Genomic DNA, 24,336 nt, shown 5'->3' on the forward strand with positions numbered 1-24,336 from the left:
GCTTTTCTGTTTATTACTGTCTGTCGTGCTGTCTGCATGTGGATTTGCCTTCTTCTTTCAGCAGTTCTCTTTAGGGGTCATCACAGTGGACCATCTGCCTCCATCTCACCTTATTCTAGCATCCTCCTCTGTCACACCAACCTTCTGGATGTCTCCCTTCACTACATCCGTGTGTCTTCTCTGTGGTGTTCCTGTTTTCCTCCTTCCTGAAAGCTCCATATTCAAAACCCTTCATGCAGTATATTCACTATCCCTCTTTTGCAGATGTCCAACATGTCAGCATCTCTACCTTTTTTTCCAAACTGCTCGACCTTAGCTGTCCTTCTGATACACTAATTCTTAATTGTGCCTGTCCTGGCCAAAAATCAATCTTGTCATCTTGCTCAGCCTCTTCTTTCTTTTTTTTGTTAGTGCCACCATCTCCAAACGAGACTTCATATGAGATCTCACTGACATTTTGTAAACATTTCCTTAATTCTTGTGGGTATCCTTTTATGAGAATCATCCCTGGCAATTATCTCCACCGACTGCATCTTGCCTGCAGTCTTCTACATGTCTCTTATGCACTGTGCGCTGATTTAGATGGTTGACCACAGGATTTTAAACTCATCTACCTTCATAAACTTCTCTATATGTTCACATTTCAGCCTGTGTCCTTCTCATTTGCACACATGTTAACTCAACTTACTATTTTCTATATCTTCATTGTATAGCTAATCAACGTTATGCACCCGTAGTTGTCATGGCTCTGCACATCACCCATATAATTGAAAATTGGCAATAGTGCACGTAGTCCCCATTCACATGGGTTTTTCTACTTCTGTAAAGACCCTATAGTAAAACATGTGAACAAATTTAACAACATGGGATTCATCTGTTAATCCTTATTCTAATTTGAAATGTAATTTAGGAGTATGTGCTAATAAACCACCCATATCTGTGTTTTTAATGTACAAACTGTTTGATTATTTTCCTGCTTAATAAAGAATTGAGCTTGGCAACCAGACTAATGTATGTACTTTCTTCTTATCATTAACATTTCTTTAGCACTTTTTTGTAATGGAAAGAAGGTTCCCCAGCTGAACCTGCCATTCAGCTACAGTTTTTCTGTGTGGAGTTGAATGTTTTCCATGTGCCTTGTGACGTCTTACCAGGCACTTTGGGTTCCACCCACCATCCCAAGGCGGGATACTTGAGATGTTATTTCAGTTGGAGAAATTGAAATAGCATCTCAAGCATGGCTCTCTGACTTTGTGTTAGCCCTGTGACACTGGTAGCTTGTCCAGGGTGTTTTCTCCTTCTCATCCATTGTCAGCAGGGATAGATTCCTGTCCTCTGATGACCCTGAATTGGACAAGACGTTATGAAAATGGATAGGATGAAGAAAGACTTGTCTCTGCACACCCTGAGTCTTCAGAGGCTCTAGCCCTAGTAGCCAAGTAGTATAATGTACCTGTCTTTATAAACATTTTACTGGCTTTAAAAATTTAAGAGCAATTGAATTTGCACATAGCATAGTTGATTTCCTTGGTCAAGTCAGTACAAATATTTTATTAAGTTCTGATCAGACCGCCTGTATGTTTTCCCCTTTATCTCTGTCTGTGCATAAAGTTGCTATAGACCACCTCAAATAAATAAATTAACACCAAATACCTACAAAAAATATGTTAATAATATCACAAATTTTCTATTTGTGTATCTTTTTCATATTTTGACTCTTAGAGGTAAATTTTGCCAAGTAGGCTCATAGACTTGAATAAATTTTAAGGAATTTGTGAATGCTGGCATGTGTAGTAATTGTGGGTATCACAGATGTTAAAACAGTATGTTGAATTAAGCCTGTGAACTCTGATGAGACCTGAACTCACTCATACGGTGCTGACAGCACACAGGCTTACATTAATCCCACAAGAGACCAAAATTACCAAGTTAAAAACACCTAATTTTAATTTGATGCAGGAAAGTGTGATTCTCCCAAATGAGCTCAAGGAATACATTAGTTATGCCATGTGTGCAGTACATATGGCTTATTTAACACTTAATCATTTAGACTGGTGTGATTTCCAACTGTCAGAGTGGTGGGGGGGAGACCAGAGAACCTTGATGAATTGTTAATGCTTGTAATACAACTGCAGTAATCACTTGTTTTGTTTATGGGGCTGTTGACAGTTGGGAAGGTATCAGGAGCTGTTCACAGCAAGGAAGGGATCACTTCTCTATTATTAGTGAAGGGCTGTACAAATTGCTTGCAGCTGTCTTGACTCACATATTAGCAGTCTTCAAATCTAACACATGTTCTCAGAAGATGAAAAACTTTGTGAGTGTTTGTTCTTTAGTTATAGATTCTTACTGGACATCTAATTCCTTACTTTAACATTATGTAAATTTTATGGCAAGATAACTACAATGTAGACTGGAAGTGTAAACAAACACAAACAAATCAACAACCAAATGCAACTTTAAAAGAAGAGTAGAAATAGAGGGAGTAGAACTTGTTCAAAGTTAAAACATCACTTTTTTATGTAAATGATTTCACATAAGCTGTCCAACGAAAACTTTCCTGTTTCAGTAGGAAAGCTTATGTGGGAAAAGAGCCACATCAGGGACTAATTAGTGCATGGAACCCTGACGTTGGAGCAAAGATTTGATATGAGGATGTTTTGCCTAAACTTACACAGCATTGGTTTGTCACTCCAAAGAGATCTAATGCATCATTCTGGCGTGGTTCATTATCCCCTGTGTGTTAACTTAATATATTCCTTCTCCATTTATAGTCACTATAAACTTACAATACAAACACAATGTAAAGGCCCAACCCCATTTTTTCTAAACAGCCTATGACAAGTAAACTTTTTTAACATTAAGATAAGCCAGTGGAGACAAGACAGGGGACTTGAGAGAGAGCAAGGAAAAGACACAAGTTTGAGCACTTTGAACCTGACAGTATAACGCATTATTTGCTCTCATTTCTTTAATTTTATGTATGAAAAATGAACATAATCACAGTTTAACTGACATAAAATTATATTTTTGCACAAAAAAGGCAATTTCCAAAATCTTAGCATATTTAACATGGCATTATGTGCAATAATTCCTTGAAAACTTGGAAACGGGTTACCTAAAGTGGAGGGCAAAAGACAAAATGGCAGTGCTAAGAAAAATATCTACAGTAGGTAAACAGTATCTGAAGGTCATGTCCTTAAGAAACAGGAAAAAGAAAATCAACAAAGATTTGACATAGAGCTGATCCATCCATTTCTCACCAAAGCCTCATCAGAAAGTGTGTACACGAGGAAAACTGTCAAGAAGTCATTCTTAATCAAGAGAAACGGGTAGAGAAGGCTGAAGTATGCCAAATTAGACAGGAAGTGGACTGAAAACCAGGGAAAAAGTTGTTATAGTGATAAATCCAAACTTGATTTTTCTGTTCACTATTGTAAGCTGTATGTAGAGGCGATTAGGAGAGAGGTATAATACTGAATGTCTACAGCCATCTGTAAAACCTGTTGGAAATGGAGGTGAAGACTAAGAAAGTGTGAGCTTGCCTAACAGAGTTCATGTTGTGCTGAAGAATAAATGTGGTCATACCAAATACTGACTTCCAAGCTTAATAAAATTATACAAACTCTTTGATGTTTTGGGGTTTTTTTTTTACCTTAAATACTGCATTTCACTATATTTCGTTTGAGTGTTTCAATTCACTAAAACCATTTCCAAACTAAATGTGGAAATTTGGAAGAAAACAAAAAATAAATAAGAGGTGGCTCAAAACCTTTTTAGAGTACTTAAATGAAATTTTTACAGTGACATTTGTACCTGTAACCTGTTACATTTTTTTGTCTATTGTACACTTAAATAATATTAATTAGCCTCTGAGTGCTAATATACTGGTATTTAAAACTGTACTAATCAGAACTAAACTAACAAAAAACAAAAAAAAATAATTAAATAAATAACATTATTTTTACATGTAACACTATTTTCTAACTAATTAATCTTACTGTGCAGTTCAGACTACTGATTGAGTTCCACCTTAACACAAGCAATTTGCAATCACGGTTTGCTCAATGTGCATTAAAAAGAATGTTAATTTTTCTCTTGTTCGTGAAGAGGTTTCAATTTCATGATGTAGCTTTATATTAGTCACACAGTAGTGAAGGAAGTCAGCAGCAGCCTGTCCCCATTCCCCTCCTGCACAACTTTTCAAGGCTATCTAGGTCAGCTGTCTCCATGATGGTGCTGTTGTAAGCCATGAGTTTAGGTCCTTCATTGTTTATTCTATCATGTCACTGGAAATTATCTGTTACTGCAGAAGTGAAGTATTAGGAAGACAAAGCTAAAAAAAAAATAATTAAAAAAATCCGTCTGTATTCCCTGAAAACAGTAAAAGCTACATAAATCAGTTATATAATTGTGTTTTCTAAAAAGACTCATTTTTAAAGACTGAACTCAGAGGCACACAGTTTTCCCATTATAACCTCTCAACAGTTATAAACATCAGTGGGATAAGTGACACTGATAAGTCATTTTGCATCTTATAAGATGATATTCCAACTTCTACAAAGTACTTTTTAAAAAGCAAACAAACCTCTGCAGCACAGACTTTGGGTAAAACAACTTTAATGATCATGAGCTTGAATTTGAAAGGATTTTTGCTCTCTTTGATCGTTTATTTCCAGTTCACCTTCACATACTCCAGAGTCATGAACATTTATAATATGCAAAGTATTCTCCATTAAACCATAATCCATGTGAAAGCTTCATACCTGCTTGGCACCTTCTGACCTCAAATGCTATGAAAAGCAGCACTGGTTGGGTCTACTGGTCCTTAGTAAAAATATAATTTAAAAAAAAAGGGAGAGAAACACCTTAAAGTGCAATTAAAGCTGTTTTAGTATGCAATTTGCACTGTAAACAAACTCTACTATAAAATGCATGGTTCCATCCCCAAAACATATGAAGGTGTTATAGGTGAAGGAGGCAGTAAAATATAACCCTTTGCAAAAGGACTAGTATTAGATAATCCATTCTGCTTCTTTTGATAAAAGATAAAAACCTGGGGAGCTTTTTCCCCAACAAATATCCTCATACGGTTGAGATATTACCCCTGCCTTATCGCAGAAACATAGGGACAGTGCTTTGATAGATTGTGGCTCTATAAGAAATCTTTATTCAGGGAGTGATGGTTTAATCCATGTAAACCTCTGTCTGTGTCTAACACTTATCTTACCATTCACTTTTTACAAAAGCCCAATTTAGCACTCTTCTGGAAACTTTACACCACTTTTTAATTAGTTGCCATTTGATTTCATTTTTCAGCTAGAACTCGTTCTGTAAGTGTCATGTATGCTTAATTTCCTAACAAGTAACTAATTGCCTCGAGATTAGTTTTTCCAGTCATGGATGAAAAAATCTCTTTCCCTTAAAAAGCTTCACTCTCCACAAGACTTATCTTTTGCACAAATTGCATGCCTATGGACGTGATAAGAACATGCTGTGCACAATAGAATGATATTACATCAGCTTGGGAAATTATGTTCATTTCATGTCATTAGGCTCGTGAGGAGAGGCCGCAGTGTAGCATAAAGATCACACTATCCATTAGGGGTCAAACTCAATGCCTTCAAATGAAATAGGATCCTTAATTACATATAGTAAAATTGGCTAATTGTGCAGCTAAATCATTTAGAGAAAGTAAAATGATTTCCTCCCCTGAGGCTGTTTATTGACTTCGACATCATCAACTATAGGAAAGTTTAAACTTGATTAACCAAAATCAGTTGCATCCACTTAATGGATGGATTGGTCAAAGGAGATTTTCTTCATTGGATGGAGGAGATTGAGAGAGCCATCACAAGCACAAGTAGAAGGCAAGGCAAGTGTCACCTCTCATCTTAGAGCCTTTTTGTCAGATGGGACCTCTCGTATGAGAGTTGAAACATCTCCAAGAACCTAAAATGAAGTCCAGTTTCCTTTAACTCAAGTGCTTAATACTACAGTGACCTGGAGGACTCAGAGCCTACACATGGAGCCTCCAGCTTCTTCACAGTGGACCTCAAATTGCCCTCAAATTCCCCCACTTAAAGTGCTACATACTGTATGTCAATTTAAGAAACACTGGACGGCTGCGTGAAAGTGGCAACATTCAGTAACACTAATGAAAAGACTTTGTGAAAGTTGTATATCATAGTTATTTTGATTAGGCAGTAATAGATGAAGTGTGCATAGTCCAAACATCCCACAGTCTACATTCCAGGTTCATGTTGATCGCTAATAAAACTGAATGCTCATTAGCGCATATGCTCATTAGAGAATGTTTCTGACTGACAAAGAAAACGCATGCTTAATTGGTGATGGAAACATTGTTTCTAAACTAATCAACAAATCATTTTTGCTACATAGATGGACCTTGCAACAATTTGCCACAGAGATTGAATCAAAATACGTTTTGGCTGAAAGAGGAAAATGTGGTAAAGTACATTTTGACCCTACCTGCTTTGTAAATGCATACCGCTTTCAATCTTCAACCAGCAGATAATTCAACCATTTAGGTTGAGGCCAACATCGTCCGGAGTATGACTCCATGTTTTCTGTACTTTAAATTTTCACTTGTTTACTCATACAACCCTATTGCTTGAGGAAAGACATTTAGATGATTTAGAAGCCTATGAGTCATCAGAAATTTGCAGATTTGTACGATATAGTTCCCTTGGCAGTCACACCAGTAAAGAATGATTTTATGAAGGATGGGGGGGACATGTAAAGGATTATGGCAATTAAGATTTGACTACCTGTTGCTGTTTTTCCCTGATAGTCAAATGATTTTGATTCAAAACACCTCAAATAGAAGAAACGGAAAAGTAGCCGCTGCATGTCAGTTTCAGGAAGTTCTCTGCTTGGCTCTCAGTGAATGATGTGACCCTTGCTTGGGGGCCAGCCTCGGGCTCCTCAAACATGCTAGAAAAATTTCTGTGCCTGTCTCTCTGTTTCAATCAAATTGTGAAAAATGACAAAAGCAAGTCAAGTCTGTTCTGTTAGCAGAGGGAAATGTTGAGCAAGGAAACATGGAGGCAGAAAGAATGAGGCAGACGATTTTTATAGTCATGAGTGGTGGGGGTCTGAAATATTCATTATGTTCCCTTTGTCTTTCTCGAGAGCATCGTCAGCATTTCTGAGGCAACCAACATTGAACAAGAGCATGTCAGAAAAAAGTAGTTAGGGCTGGGTAGTGCTATAACATTTCTACAGGTTCTGATATGTGTTTAATAGGTTTTGCTTCCTGTAATGACCTAAATGAAAGCACATTGTGCTTTTTATCAAAGAGCTGTGGAAAAGCTAGTTATGTTAATTTCTATGTGAAGGCATTTGACAAAACTGGCAAAATCCAGAAACCACAGCAAAATTGTGTGGACTGTTTTGGGGATTGAATATGCCCCTGGATATTTTATCCCTGTTTGAGCCCGACAAAGGTGTGCCTGTAATACACTAATTGCTCTCTCTACCTTGCTTGCAGGAGAAAATCAAGCAGTGAGAGCAAGAAAGAGTTGGGCAGTTATAATATATGAATGTGAAAAGCTAGAGAAATCAAAAATTGACTTCATCACCTTTTTGACTTTGAGTTGTGCTTTCAGAAATGTCCGGTCTGTAGTAAACAGCTTCTGAAGAAAGGCTCCACAACAACCATTAAAATTGAAAAGTCAACCATGAAGTGACTCCAGTGGATATTAAGGATATCGAGGTTGCGTCTTTTTTGTCTGTGTTCTCTTTCTAAAAAAAATAAAAATAAAAAATCTTGAAAGGAAAAATATTAATGGAAACACTCCCCCCCCCCCCCACACACACACACATTTTGCCATGTAATGGCCAAAACTGTTTAAATTAATCTTTCACCTCATAATTCTACCCATAATGCACCATAATGACAAAGTGAAAACAGTTTACTTGAAATTATTGCAAATTTAGTAAAAATCAAAAGCAAAAAATTTTTACTTACAAAAGCATACACAGCCTTTGCTTAATACTTTGTTGAAGCACTTTTGGCAGCAATTATAGCTTTTAGTCTTTTTGGGTAAGATGCTACAAGCTTGGCTCACCTATTTTGGAGCAATTTCTTCCATTCTTCTTTGCAGTTCCTCCCAAACTCTACCAGTTTGGATGGTCATTCTCCAATATTTCCAGAGATGTTCAGTTGGGTTCAAGTCTGGGCTCGAGCTGGGTCACTCAGAGACATTCACAGAGTGCTCACAAAGCCACTCCTTTGTTATCTTGGCTCTCTTCTTAGGGTTGTTGTCCTATTGGAAGATAATCCTTCCAAGGTCCAGAGTGCTTTGGAGCAGGTTATCATCAAGGATGTCTCTGTACATTGCTGCATTCATCTTTCCATCGACCCTGACTAGTCTCACAGGTCTTCCTGCTGAAAAACATCCCCACTGCCATGCTTCACTGTACGGATGTATTAGCCAGATGATGAGTGGTGCCTGGTTTTCTCCAGATATAACACTTGGCATTCAGACCAAAGAGTTCAATCTTTGTTTGATCAGACCAGGGTATTTAGGTGAGCTGTCATGTAGTGGCTTCCATCTGGCCATTATGCCATACAGGCTTGATTGGTGAAGGGCTGCAGAAATATTTGTGGAGAGGGGGGAACCTTCGAAAAGGCCAGAGTAACACTGGAAATTGTAGAAACATCTCACAGATGAACGCAAGTGAGTTTGACTTTCATGGAAAAGGCTGTGAATATCTGTGGATTATTATTTTATTTTTTAATAATCTTTTTTATGGTATGTGTAGAATTTTAAGGTGAGAAATGAATTTCATCCATTTTGGAATTAGACTGTAACATGACAAAATATGGAACAAGTAAAGCACTGTGAATACATGCAGACGCACTGTACATTTATTCTTTGCAAATATATATACCTCAGCCCTCTGCACCCCTTTATGGCCGCATGTGCTCTGTTTCCCTATAACTGCTGTGGATGGCCAGCAATTTTCTACAAGCAACTATGAAATCATTTTTGAGACCTTATATTTAAATTTACTTGAATAACACCAACACAGAAAAAATAGATATGCCAATGAAATATTCTGTAGTGTTTTACATTTGTACCCGAGATACTTTAAATGTTCTGGTCAGTGTTTCACCTCAGATGTGAAGCGTCGACATATGTTTGCTCTGGATGAGGCTGTTAAACTTTGTAAAATGAGTCCGATACAGGTCGACGAGTCAGTTCCCTTTTAACCAATATGAATGATGATTTGCTGAGAATATCCTTAACTTTTCTATTGGTTTCAATGCTGTGTCAGTGTTAGTGAACCTTCTAACATTGTCAGACTCAGGGAATTAGCAAATAAACTCTTACAAAGTGGGAATTTAATCAATCTGCTTATTACAGGAAAGTGTGATTTTTAGGATACTTGAGCCTAACATTAGCTAGCATAAAGGTTCATCATCAGTTGATATTTAGCCACCTTGTTGTCAGCTGTCCAGAGCAAGAAGGGTCATAAGCATGTTTAAGCATGCTGATGCCTGTTTTCTGACTTCAGTTCAGGAAATGAGGCTACAGGTAAGGAGGAAGAGGATAAGGGAATACATAGTGCAGTCAGACGAACAATAGGATGAGAAAGAGATGAAAGTCTAAAATTATAAATCTTAAATAGAGAGGTGTTTAGTGTTCACCAGATTTCCCATTTCTTTCTTTCTTTGGGAATTCTCACGACTCTCGAACATTATTGGGGTATAGATGGTTAACTGGATAAGTAAGTACTTTCCTTTTTCTTAGTTAACAAGTGAGAAGTCAGCCTAACAACCACATAAAATAAACAAAACACATTGTAAGCTCATTTTGCTGGAGGTTTCATTGTTGCGCATATGGCTGCCTCAGCACCATCCTCTGTGTGTTGAATCATGAATAGCTTTGGTAATGCCTCCCACCATGATAATTCCATGCTGTGCTGTTATATCCATGCTTGGAGGAAGAAGACAAATGTACAAATTTTCACATATCCACTTATATGGATTTCAGGACTTTATTGAGCATTAAAAAATATACAACAAGGAAAATATCATTTTCCTTTCCCCATATTTATGTTTTTCCTTTTCAAAATCTGATTTAATGCTTCCAGATGAACGACCCATGATCCAAAGGGACAAAATGAAAAACAAAATAAATAAAAATAGAGCAGTCCTTTTTAGTTCAACAGTATAAGTTGGAAACCACTGAAACAGTTAGCATATCTGTTTGTTGATATCCTTCACTGAAAATCTGAAAAACGGATTTCAAACAGATTTGGTTTGAACAAGACTGAAATCACAGACTAGGTCGTCACATCTGACTCTGGATCTCCGTAGAGTTCTGCTAGTTTCTGGAACTGGGGTCCCCAGTTATCCAGATAGTTAAAATCCTGCTCCGAATGTGTGCCGGGTGAGTCTAAAGGACTGATGGATCCTGTAGGTGAGCCCTGACCCTCGTAAGCGTAGGTCTGAAGTGAATCGTACGGCGGCACGCTAGTGTCCATGTCGGCCTCCACTAGTTTCTGCTTGATGAATTGATGCACATCCACCTCATCCAGCTCCACAGACGGGCTGCGATGGATGCGGGGCGGGCCGCAATGTTTCCTCCCCTCTGGGCGAATGTCCCGTCGGAACTTGAGCTCCTCTGCGGCAGCCGGGTTACGAAGAGCGATGATGTCGAAAGCCTCCGTGTCCTCCTCGCCACCGCCCTCATCATCATAGGTGACCACATTCTCTCTAATGTCTTCTTCAGAGATGATAAGGGGCTCTTTCTTGCTCCGCCTTAGAGTAATAAACAGGACTACAATTGCTGCAACACAGAAAAAAGATGGTTTGCAGTGTTAGTGCTAATAACGGTGAGGACAGTTAAAAGATGCTAATGTGCTATGTGCTAATATCGGGCCTGTTAAATGTGTTTGTTTCTTAAAAAAAAAAAATCACTGCACCAAAGCTGGGTTTTTTGGCATATATACAGTATATAATTTCCACCAGGATGCTTAAAATAACACGGGGCTAAAAAGCTGGATACCAGTAAGAAGCATTAGAAATCATTAGCAATGAATCCCTGATTATTATTTGAATGCTAACGATTGACACGGTGGCGATGTGCACATCAGAGTCATTGCTGGAGCCAATTCAACCTCATATTCAATCAAAATGTCCAACATTTCAAATACTTTTCTCATGCAATGACCTCTAAGTTTTATGTGAATAGAAAGAATGTGCCTGCTCATCTACATTAAAGGAAATACGGCCTGATGTTGCCAAATGTCTGTACTGACAAGTAGCTTACAGTGTAAAATATATTTTCCAACTCTTAATGAAGTCATGAAGTCAAGTAATACTTGATAACGTGCTAGAGTTTGAAACTTGTTACTGCAGCTAATGAGAGTTATGCTTCTTTGAGTTAATGATGACCTCTTAGCAATATGTTAACGTGAACATTTATTTAATAAAATGGCTTCAGTGAGAGAAGAAAATTTTTACAGCAGTGCAATATCTAAAAGGAGTTCATTAAGTTACATTAGCACAGACAAGTGAGATATATCAGTATTACTGCAGAGCCGACTGGGCTTCACACTGAAGCTGCATTGCAAGCTACCAGGAGAAAAAACTGTGCATTTTGGCATTGCACATCTAACTGTTATATTCTATATTCACCTAAAAGCAACACACTATTGTGTTAGATCGGCCTGTAATGATGAGGCACCTAACGCATACAAGGTGAGAGATAGGAAGGTGATGTGTTGGATAAAGAGTAACAGGATTCAGCTTTCATAACCTCAGGGATGCACCGATGCATTTACCTGATCTATTCAAGCAAAACATTTTTTGTATACATATTGCAGTAGATTCGGCATGCTGTAACTGACTATAAAGCAGTTCTGTTGTCAGTGTACCTCAAAACATCCTCTCTTCAAACTTGAGTTAGTCAACCACTGGAGACTTTATTCCAGTAGTTCAATTTTGTAGGTAAGAAAAAAAGTAAAACCAAAGTGCAGAGTTTCAACTGAATTAAAAAATCTATACATTACACAAAACACCCTTTTATTTTTGCAACTTTGTAACACTGCTTGGCTTCTTATTAGATTAGATCTATGGATCTGAATTAAACTAGCCTCCTTAAGTTAAGCATGAGGACTCAAATAGTGAAATGTATAAAGAGAAATTTTTTCATGTCTTTAATATTTGATTTTTTTTTTAATGGCAAGATAACAACTTTGGTGCAGTGAGACACACACACACACAAAACTGTCTCACTATACCCTCATACACCTGATGAATAAAGTGATTACACTCAAATTCATTAAAAGTTTCACCACTGAGTGTGTTTCCATGCTTGTGTTTTAAAATTTATTTTTAAAAAAGGGTGATTAATCTGTACAAACCCCCCCTAAACTTTATTCCACCTGGTGCTTTGCCCAAGTGGGGTTATAGAGGGTGAAAAATGCAATTTGTCTGGGACAGTGCTTATCACTCAGCTTGTTTAAAGCAACCAATTACACAAAGCCACCATGTGACTGTGTGAGGCAACTTGGGAAAATCACTGAGCAGAAAAAGGAAACAATTTATTTTTTGATTATTTATTTAACTTTGTCATGCACGTGTTGTAGCTGATACGGTTAAAACTGTTTTGCACCACGTCTCTCTTGCGCTATCTGCAGTTTAATGCCTCGCTGTGATTTGGAGGTAAACAACCTTAGCATACAGTAAAAATGTTACTGAGACTCTGAGAAAACGCACCTTTATTACTTGCTGGCATTTCATACACCAGACAGCAGTTTCCACAGTTCATGATCTACTTGCATTTAAAGTATATTCCTGTCCACTGTGCAAACTATATTGGAATACACTTTCTCCATTAAAGCTTCATAATGGGCTATTCAGGTCATTCCATGTGGCTAGCCTATACCAGCTATAGGGTATATGTGTTGCTCAGTATAACACTCATGGCACTGGAAGCACTATTTGAGTCTACAGATTTGTGTCAGTTACAGTAGAGACTGTTGCACAAGTCACATTTATTATGTGATTATAGGAGATGTGACTGTGTTGTATTATAAAATTAGGTTTCTACAGTAGTGTGCGAAAGTCTTTAGCTGTTGCTCATTTCCTAATATTTTGCTAGAAAAATGGGAACTAGGTAGAGCAATATGGAAATACAACATATAAGGCAAAAAAAGGATTTGTACAATTCTAACAAGCTTGAAAGTCAATATTTGGTATGAACACCTTTATTCTTCAACATAGAATAGAATAGAATAGAATAGAATAGCGTTTATTTTCATTGTACAAGGTACAACGAAATTGGAGTGCCACTCCCTTGGTGCAAAATGCAATAATAAATATAAGTATAAAATATAAAAAGTTCAATAAAACAACCAAAGTACTCAAACAATAATAAGTACGATATATACAGAATAGCAAAATTCATATAATGATAATATGAGTAGCAGCATAATATAGTGACAGTGGCAAGTATGGTATAGTTAAGCAGGTTCAATTGTTTTGTGCTTATTTACTACGGTGATAGCTCTGGGAAAGAAGCTATCCCTGAATCTGTTTGTCCTGGTTTTATGTGACCTGTACCGTCGGCCTGACGGTAATAGTTCAAACAGTTGATTACTGGGGTGAGAGTAGTCCTTAATGATATTGCCGGCTCTGCTGAGGTACCGAGAGTTTGCAATGGCCTCCAGGCTGGGCAGAGAGCAGCCAGTGATCTTCTGGGCTGTGTTGATGACCCTCTGCAGTACTTTCCTGTCTGCAACTGAGCACCCTGCATACCATGTTGTATGCAGGACATGAACCGTCTTAGACAATCTTACTTGAAATTTCTTTAACTAGTCCTCAGGAATAGTTCTCCAGGCTTCCTGAAGGACATCCCAAAGCTCTTTTTACTCTGTTCTCTGTCAAGATGATCCCAGAATGGTTCACTAATTTTGAGGTCCAGACTCTGGGGAGGTAAATCCATGACTTCTGCACAGCAGCCTTTCTGTTATCATCCAGTTAGTTAACCAGTTTCCTTAACGTTTTAATGACATGCTGGACAACATGCCAAGACATTCTGAACCTTTGGCTAATTGGTCTTTGGAAATCACATTGTTGTGAGATACTATGTTACGCCTGTTAAACTGTGTTATCTGTGGACTTTTTCATAGATTTAACTAAAGCACAAATAGTTTGCTTTTGTTTGTTTTCCTTTTTTGTGTGATCCCTCCTAAAATGATCAGGTACAAGGACTGGACTGAAAATGAGTGAAATAGTAGCAGTCAGTGTCCATAGAGAAACTTTCAGAAAGCCTATTGCTCAAGACCAATGGACCATGTGTCTGGCTCCTTGGAAGCAAGACTAAAGAAATGAGTAGTAGCTTAGAACTTTTGCCCTGTGTGATATAATAAGTAACTGGAAACTCATAAGCATCAAACCAAAGGTCAAAGAGAGCAAAACTTGGTTAACTGGAACATTGCTACAGAACTTCTATTATTTTTATGGATCAATATGCAAGCCATGGAGTTCATTATTTATATTTCAAATATGCAAGACAGGCTTTAAAATCATTATTAGAAAAAAAACGTGGTTTGTAAATAAGAGATGGAGTCCTGAGGGAAAAGAATGAGTCAATCAGATTAACACTGACACTTTGACTAGTAGCCATTTTATTTGTACTAAAACGAAAGGCAAGTTTCAAGGCTTATTACATAAAATAAGATGCTAAAATGAACTTAAATCTTACCCTTGAAATGATATTTATGGTAATCTGTGTCAGTACAAACTCATAAGGGTTTAGATATCAAGGAGGCTGTAGAGATTATTCTAAAATTCCTCATTTAACCCAGCTAGTAAAGTAATAGTGTACTATTTCCTCCATAGTGAGTTAATATTAGTATTGGAAACTACATCCAAACAATGATGGGCTTATGAATATTTTAAGCTATTTAAGGCATGCGTAAAGGTCATTATCAGCTGAATCATTAGTTTGCATCCCTTTCTGGTTTGCTGCAGGCCTAATTAAATGGCTTATTAGAGGGCACAGAGATAAAGCACGGACATTAATCGGACAAACAGAAAACAATCAGCCACAGACAAGTCACACTGACAAGCAAAGATGAGCAAGAACTGAAACTGCGTGCGCTGTGTGTTTAGGCGATACACTGATTTGGTAGCACTTCTCTTTACTAAACAGCTAGCTATAGTTTACATGTTTTTAAAAAAAGATTTTTGTATTTTCTGGTCCAAGGTTTATAGCATATTCATTATTGCCCATTAATTAGCTTAAGCAAACTCTCAAAGGCTGCAAAGAGTTTCAAAATAATCAGTGCATGCACATTGTGTTGCTTTCTTTGACTTAGGATACTCCATGTGTGCATAAGCTCTTCCTAATTTGCACTGAGGTCTGATCACAATGACAGCAATATAATGGAAGATGATTAAAGGCCTGTAAGTTTAACGTCATTATGCGGTAAATGTCGAGATACATGTTGGTTGCATGCTAGTACCAAAGCCTAAACACACTGAGATGCTTAGCCTGACAGTACTGAGGGACAGGAGTGTATGACATGCAAAAGAAGTCTCCCAGGGGAATTAAAAAAATGAGCATATCATGTTTAGAGAACGCGCACCATCATTTCAATCCGACATTAAGCTACTTCTTCATTATATTTGGTAAAAGAATGGTGCAGAGGTGCCAAATTTTGAGGAATGGTGAAAAGATGTTGAATTATGAAAAACGACACAGGCAAGAAAAATGGAATGTATTTATTTATTTTTTGACTGGGACACACTGACAAAATCTCAAATTTCTTCGGATGACCCTCTGTCGAGAGGCGCTACGTGAGAGACAAAGAACCTGAGACTAGAAAGTGTGAAAGCAAAATACAACACAGGTGAAACACAAAAAGAAAGCAGGTGTGATATTTTGTGTCTCTTCCTTGTTCTCTTTGCTTCTCTGTTCAAAACAGGCTCTTTCTTGTGCTGATGATTAGTGATTCAGCATGTGTCTCTCGCTCAAGGGTTTGCACCAAACAGTGGTGATGGCCTTTTGTTCGTCTCAGCCAGAGGCTGGCATAGAGGACGAAGAAAGCTGGTATGAATATGCATAACCTTCATGCACTAATGTCCACAGACAATCAGTAAAGAGAGGAGGGGAGAGGAACATTGATGAACCTTTGTTATTACATAGTTTTTCCTAATCATGTTCTGATGTACTTTGGTTTGCAGCAATCCTCACACCTTTAGTAAATTTAACAATTTTCATTCAATCTTCTGTTTGAATTTTCAATATATGTCAAAGATTTATTTATTTTTTGGTCTGACCTCTGATGCTTGCTGTCCAATGTTCTAAATTCATGCGGCCAGATCATATTTCCAAGTTTACATATAATCACTTACTGTCACTGCAAAGAGGGGTTGCCATAGTAACAAGGCATGCATTTTCATTGAAGACATGTTTTCTCGGTGCTGTGACAAGCTGGCAACACCAAATAAGCCCTGTGTATTTTCAATGTATTTCTGATGGTCTTTTATATTCGTGGCGCGTAACACATCCTTCACACATGAAATCAGCAGAGTGGTATCTATGTTGGCTGTCACCATATCCTTCCAAGCTTGTCCTATGCTCTTCTAGTCACAACATGCAATGTCAAACACTTTCCCTGCAGGGAGTGATGGAAGGATTAAAAAAAAAGAGATTTGATTGTAAGTAAGACAGAAGACTCAAACTAAATTCCCAATTTTAAAGAAATTGATTGGATTCACATTTCTTTCTGAATCGAGTTGCCTCAGACTAAAAAAGTTCCCGTCTTCAAGTGGCGCAGCGTCATTCATAATAGCCTGTCAGTTGTACACACCGCCTCTCTCTTCTCGTATTGACCCTACAATCATCATTCCTCTCACCTTTTACTGTCTTTGTCCTTCCCATCTCCTTTTTAGTCACCTTCCTTCTAAACTCTTCTTTGTGTGCTCTCCTTCTCTTCTGTCCTTCACATGCTCTTCCTTTTCTTCTAACTCTTTCTACCCTCATTCCAGATTCTACCTGTGTCCTCACATGCCTTTTCATCCTCTGCCCTTGTCATAGCTTTTCAAAACCTCCCACTCTTCCTTGCACTTCTATGGTCCATCTCCTCCATCCATGGCCTCCATATATTTGCCCCCGGGCAGCACACCCCTGCCGAAATCCCCACAGTGGCTGTCCCAACTTACCCAGCAGGATAACGATGCACAGCAGGATGGCAATCAAGGCCCCCGTGCTGAGACCTGCTGATGATAGGAATGCTTCGCCTTGGCACATCCGGATCCTGCCATGGCGCTGGCATGGGCACACCCGCAGGGTCAAGGTGCTGGTTCCGCTCAACGAAGGCTCCCCACCGTCCCACACTACAATGGGCAGCTCGTAGAGCTCCTGTGTCAGGTGGTTGAAACGGCGTCGTCTTGCAATAATGCTGGCTGTACTGTCTGTAAAAGAAAAGCAAAAGTAAAGAGTTAATAAAAATGGTGTCCTTGGTTAAAAAGACTTATTCTCTGGTTCCTCATTTTAGTCAGATGTCTTTTTAGTCAGATGTCTCTTCCTGTGAAGTATATAATTTCCTGTTTATGTATAAGTGTCATTAGCTAAATACATCAAAAAAAGCATTCACTGGGTATTGTGAATGCTATTTTTTCTTCTTCTTTTGAAGTATTCGAAGCTGGTCGATTTCTTACAAACTCTACAGCTTTCCTGTGTGCCAAAGCTAATTCATTTCAAAGGTATTCATTTACTATTTTAATGTGCTGCAAAAGAGCAGATCACCTTGGCCCTTGCAGAAACATTTCTGTCAATGAAACATGTTACTTAGATAAACAAAAGTAAAAAGGCTGGGGAAAAAAGGAAATGAGGTAGACTTCTAGTAGGTTCTATAGCAAGGCTGAGCAATAAAACTGAAGCAAATGACAAGACACACAAAATCACTGAAAAATCATCTTTGGAAATTACATTAATATTTTACTAACCTTTACCCTGAATGTACCATTTTATAATCGTGTGCACTCACCACATCTATTGGACAGACTGGGGAGTATAGTAGCAAATATTTATTTTAATAATGAAATTACAGATATATAAAATCTAAGGGCTGGATTTACAAAGCAAAGTAAATTAGCAGGACACAAAAATTCAAACAACATCTTCCAAGAGTACAATCATCTTTAAACAAAGTTTACTTTCAATGAGTCAACACCATCAAAGTAGTGGGCCAAAATATAAGAAGAACCACTGAGAAAGCAAGTCATCTAATAAGAAAAATACATATACAATATAATGTAAGCTCAGGTTTACTTGGTGTATTTCTCCACTGGAAGAGTTTAGCAATTCAGATCAATGAAAGGTAATTGAAGGAAATTCAATATGAATTTGATAGAGAGCAAATTCTTCTCAAAGAAATTGTATTTGAGCTGTGTGTGATCTTGAGGGTTTAAAAAGTAATTCTCTGGATAATACTGGAAGCTCTGATAAAGATTCATATGCGAGGCTTGGTTTTCAAACATTCAGGATGACTAAGTGAAGAGCAACAGGACGGGATTCACCCATGCCAATAAAACACTTGTTTTGATGCCTCTGGCATTCCAAAAACAATAAAATTGCCGTAAACTGCCTACAACAAAGGATAGTAAATCAGGTTTGCATGACCAATTGGAAAACTCTCCTTCCAAGATTTTGAGCTCCAAAAAGGAAACTCCCAAAACGGCCAGCTGCATAAATACTTGTGTCTACGCCTTTAATCTGCAAAATTGACACAGTGCCTTATTAGTAAATTCCATTAATAGATTTTTAATGGGAACAGAGGGTTTTGAGGTGGCATCAGTTGCAGATTATTATGCAGATATATAATTATATGCTGCAGCTTCACCAAGCTTTAGAGATCTTTTATTTTTAATTCCTTTGGGATATTAATGACAACTTAGCTGCTGCTGGTATAGGTGTGTGCATAACGACAAATACATATTTAAAATATGAGCTACACATAAAACTGGATAGTTGTATTGTATATTCGATTTGGAAAAGGAATTTCCCCTCTTCCAGTGTAAGAGATGCATTGCAGGTTTAAGTAACAACTTAAGTGCGATACATACTAGTGCAAATCTTAATATTTGGCGGTAGATTTATGAATTTGAAGACAAACGTGCATCGGTGTGCAAAATCTGGAAACGTTAACAGATGTAACATGAACACTAGGACAGCAGCATAAGCAGGACTTTTAAGGTATTGCACATAACTGGACGTAAGACATGTAGGTGTATAGTAACATAAAGATAATGATGATGATGTATCAAAGTACTATCCTTGAACAGAACCAGCTTTGCCATCCCTGTTCATTTTAGCTATAAGCATGGGTGAATCAGCTACCTGGATGAATAACTTGGGCCTCACATGACTGGCTACCCAGAAACTAGCAGATGACACATTGCATGCTGATACATATTCGTGAAGTATTTCAGGTTTCAAAAATGCTGAATCGTGCACAAGGGCAACCTTTTCTCTGCACTCAGTGAAAACACCTCCGCCATGCTGTACTATCGCTCTGCTGCTCAGAGACCTCGCCTCCCACTCCAATCTCTGCTCCATCTATGAATAATTATAATGATCGACAGTTAGAATGACAACACGTACTTCAAGCTTTATTAAGTCAGACTCGCAGTATCACTGTATCAGCAAGCAGATGGGTGGGGGTTTTGAGAGAGTGCAGTGTGAGAGATGCAAATAACAAGAGAGAAAGATGGGGAGGTGGAAGATGAGAGCAGAAGAGGGCGATGCATGGGGATGAATGGAGGAGGAATGTATGTATGTGTGAGCCAAAGGAAGGAGTATTGAGGATGGAGAAGGAGGCTAAAGCACACAGAGACAAACAAGCTCTGTGTAAGTGATGTTCTCCAACAGAGCTTGTGCACTTTGAAGCACAGTTCCACAGCAGCATAGGTCCTTGTACAGACCACAGCGAGGAAGTTCGCATCAATTATGTCATGCTAATTTCACATTAAACCTCCTGTCATCACAGGTGGGTGGAGGAGAGCTCTGTGCTTGTTGATTAATACTGCAGCGAGAAGGGCCATCTGCAAGCACACTGAATCCACGTGAGAGGAAACACAGTACTCTTTCGTAAAGTCTCAGTTTAACCATGTGGCGTCTCCAATACCATGTGGCATTTCTTGCAGTACATGACAGGTAATCAAACAGCAAATGAGAGAAGATCTGGTTTTTAGGAAAGTATTAGGAAAGTTATATTTTGGCAATCACTAGAAAAAATGCTCCTTTTTTTCTGGTGTCTGCTACAGCATGGTGAAAGCCTCCTTACACTGGGTTTTAAAATGGCCTATTTTTTTTTTTTACTTTACCAGAAGCATTAGCATGATGTTGGTTATCACTTACATAACTTTTGTGCCACTTATTCATTCCAGTCTCTCCTTTTTTGAGATAAGGCATTTATTATACAGTGCATCAGAAATTTTACAGCAGAAAAAAGTAAGTTTCATAAAATGTGGTTATGATAAAATTTAAATAGCCAGTTATTTAAACTTTATTATTGCCTTATTTTGCTCTTAACCATGAAATGACAAATAACAGCATTAATATTAATCATTAGTTATGACACTGCTGCCATGACATTCTGATGGTATCAATACACACACACAATATTTTATGATGCACTTGTAATTGTTTAGAAATTGCCAGTGTCAGTTTGTACCAAGGTCACCATTTGTGCTGTTGTTCTGTGAGAGATGTTGTGTTTGACATCTAAGGGTTAATAATGATTAATAACAAAATAAAAGATAGAGTGAAACTGCTCTCTATTCAAACAGATGAAAACTGCAGTTTAATTCACTACAATGTTGCAGTTTATTAATCATGGTTATTATAAAGACCTATCAAATAAGTTTGGTAGACATGCAGAGATGATCAGGATAGTTAATGGCAATGTCTTTACTCAATAATGAGTCAATTATGAACTCAATTGTGTGCTCAGGGTTGTATTTTCCTATTGGTAATGTTCATAGTGTGAATAGGGAATCCTTGTTCTGATGCTCTATAGAACATATGAAGTGTGCCTGAAAAAATAAAACAGAGCTAAAATAAACCAACAATAGACACATGCGACGCAACCACATCTCTGCAGACTTCACACTTGCCTACACATGCACTTACTTGGATTCCTTGTGAACTTTGGTGGGTGTGTGTAGGTGCCGCTGATGGGATTCAGCACGAACTTTCTTCTTAGCTGCCACTTGAAATTTAACATTGTTCTATAGTTCCACTATTTTGGGAAAAATATATTCTGGGTCACAGAGCAAACGTGGGTACTTAAAGTTAATGATTACAGTCATTGCAGATGTTTGTACAGGCTTATACATACAAACAATAAGAAAATATGTTTATTTAGGTGTTACAGACTCAGCAATACTTTTATTAATTAATTTAAGGGTAAGTATGATGTGTCAGTATATTGAATTTGTGGCTACAATCTCACAGTTAATTCATAAGACAATAATATGAGACTCAGATAACAGTTTAATTTACAATATCAAAGAGTATTAAAAACACTTTCTGATAAGGTTCAGTAAAGAAGTGTGTCAAAGTGTAAGGCGAGGAATCAAATCGGACAATTTTGGCACAAGGCACCAATCCCTGTGTCACCTTATAAATCACTCAATGCTGCTGAAACTTCTTTTACTTTGGATGCTGAGACTGTATCATTTATCACAGATGAATGACACTGGCTAGTTTCCAAAGAAAGGCAGAAAAAATAACTTTTTTAATGTGGTATGGTAGCACATCATAAGCACAATGTCTTATGACCTATTTAAACAAAATAGGTGCTTTTTCTTTTTTCCAAATAAGCTTTTATCAGAGAAAATAAGGTCACTTGAAATTGAGTAAATAATGCAGAAACACAGTTTTCTGCCAATTCAATTAAGGTTATAATTCACTGTGAAACTATAATGCTACCAAATATTTAATATTGTGGGAGGGCTTATATGCTCTGGCGTACTATATGAAAATACTAAAACTGTGAGGATTTTCATGTAGTGTAGCTCAAGCTAACCAGGTTAATGTCTGCTGGCAAGCAGTTTAACAACCAAACTACTGTCTGTGAAGGTTCTCAGTCATCCAGGTCATCGTAGTCAAAGGAGCTTGCAAAGAAAAGCGTCTGGACTTCTTTAAGTTGCTTGAAGACGTTTCACCTCTCATCCGAGAAGCTTCTTCAGTTCTAAGGTCAAATGGTGGAGAGTCCCAGATATAAACCTAGTGGGAGTGACCCCCCACAGAGGGACAAAAGGACCCCCTGATGATCCTCTAATCGCCTGAGCCAAGGTGTGAAACTGGGTGTGGGTCCCAATCAGCCAGAGTTTCGGGTGTGTTCATTGTGAAACCTGGCCCCACCTTATCATGCGAATTCCTGAGGTCAGATGGGCCAGGATGTGAGTGGGCGTTAAGGCGTCTGGGAAGGGATCTCAAAACTGGATTATAGATGGCAGAGAGTTGGTGTTGTAAACCCCCTCGCTGGTGTCTGGTCTTCTTTTCTGTGCCTCTTTGCTGACTTTAAGAACGCCCATTTAGGATAGCCGCACGTTTTGAGTGCTTCCTTTACATGTGTGTGTTCCTTCTTTTTTCCTTCAGGCTTAGAGGGAACATGTTCTGCCCGGTGGTGTAGGGTCCTAATTACTCCAAGTTTGTGTTCCAAAGGGTGATGGGAGTCAAAGAGGAGGTACTGGTCCGTGTGTGTGGGCTTCCGGTAAACTTCGATGTTGCTAAAGGTTACTGGGTTGAGAAACTGTACAATGAGACTAATCAGACTAAATATATAGGTTAGGTTAGATTTCAATCACACGCTCCTAGAGACATCTTTGTGACCTTCTGATAGCCACTGGTTGTAAGGGGAAAATGCTTGTTTGACAACTAAGTGCAAGGTTTCTGTCAGTTGTTGTGAAATTGATTTCAAAGTTCCATTCACACAGGCCTGGAGACTAAGTCTGGGGAAAGTGTTGTAAAGGAAAAATGTGCTTTGTATGACTGATTGGTGAGTGGAAATGACATTGATTGATAAGAGGTATACAATGGTGCACTAAAAGCCTCTTTTTGATTGGTAGCAGGTTGCCAAAGTAACCCGTGGTTCGCAAGGATGACACTGGCAGACTACTCGCTGAGTGACAGTGAAGTCCAGTGAAAATGGACAAGGCTTGCTTTCAAAGTAAAAGTTGTAGGTAACTACAAACATTTATTTTGGAGGTGATTGTTCTGTATCCACTTTGTATTGCACTTTTTGAAGTTTCACTGTAGTTTGGAGAATAAAAGGCAAGTGTTTTCAGACAGGTTGGCATCTTCCAAACTATGGGCGACCATGGGAATTTTGCAGAGGAATTCCAAGTAATCGCAAGGAGGATTTGCTGCACTGCCCTCTTTGTCATCCAGTCATCCAGGGGGATCATCGACTTGTGTCTAGGCTTATGTGACTGTGCCCTAACATATCTTTCTTGAGAAAATATAAGACATTTCATGCACAATCAACACTTCTTTCCATTGTTTCACATGACTCCTCATTATATTGAACAAAGATTAATGGGACTCAACTTAATTTATGACAATATGTTCAGTGACAACAGATAGCAGTTTGTGTTTGAGTTTACGGTTATCATGTGTGATGAAGGGTTGTGTTTTGCATGTTTAGTTAATTATGGGTTCATCTTTTTACTTTTGCAGGATGCCGTTGTGCACCTCTTTGTTACTGCATCACATTTGTTCAATTATAAAACGTGACTGCTGTGGCCTTTCATGATAACATAAGCTTATGCATATGAGTTTTTGCCCCCGTGATTTTGTGTTAAGTTTAAAAAATGGACCCAGTTGCAAACAAAAAAGCTAGACTGACTGGCAGGAGGTATGACTAAAAGGAACTCTAATCTCAACATTGTGAAACAACAAAAGAGCCTGCAGCAGGGTTGCAGGGGGAAAGAAATCCACAAGGAAAAAGCAAATTTTCAACAGGGGAAAAAGACTAACTCAGGAAACACACAAAGGGTGCACAAGTGCTTGACAAAGACCTACAGTAGGAAAGACACACAGAGAAACTACACACTGGGGAGAAGAGCGATAAGACACAGATAACCTTAAACAGACACTGGTGAGGTTGGGAAGAGAAGAACATGAGGAATTAAAAACCTGAGGGATCAGCCTTCGAAATAAAAGAATGGAAGTAGTTAGGAGAGTTAAGAAAATATAGATGAAAAAAACAAAACAAAAAACTCACAGACACAAGGGCAAAGCCAAGAAAATGTTACGACTGATCATTTAGAAAACC

General features: G+C 38.2%; 1 protein-coding gene across 2 annotated transcripts in view; it reads right to left on the reverse strand.

Moving 5' to 3' along the window:
• Window positions 1-10,028: 10,028 nt before the first annotated feature.
• The window catches only part of LOC147322264 (cadherin-18), a 194,028-nt gene continuing 179,720 nt past the window's right edge, over window positions 10,029-24,336 (reverse strand). For both annotated transcript variants that reach the window (XM_086306746.1, XM_086306744.1), the window contains exons 11-12: window positions 17,213-17,464; window positions 10,029-10,823 (exon numbers count right to left, since the gene is read on the reverse strand). In XM_086306746.1, coding sequence (XP_086162872.1) covers window positions 10,318-10,823; window positions 17,213-17,464 — 758 coding nt within the window. In that variant the 3' untranslated portion in view covers window positions 10,029-10,317. The remainder of the gene's footprint in view (window positions 10,824-17,212; window positions 17,465-24,336) is intronic.

Source organism: Aulonocara sp. 'chitande type north' Nkhata Bay, linkage group LG9, assembly GCF_057382095.1.
Source record: "Aulonocara sp. 'chitande type north' Nkhata Bay isolate Kocher_YH1m ecotype deep benthic linkage group LG9, A_spYH_male_GT1.1, whole genome shotgun sequence".
Taxonomy (NCBI): Eukaryota; Metazoa; Chordata; class Actinopteri; order Cichliformes; family Cichlidae; genus Aulonocara; species Aulonocara sp. 'chitande type north' Nkhata Bay.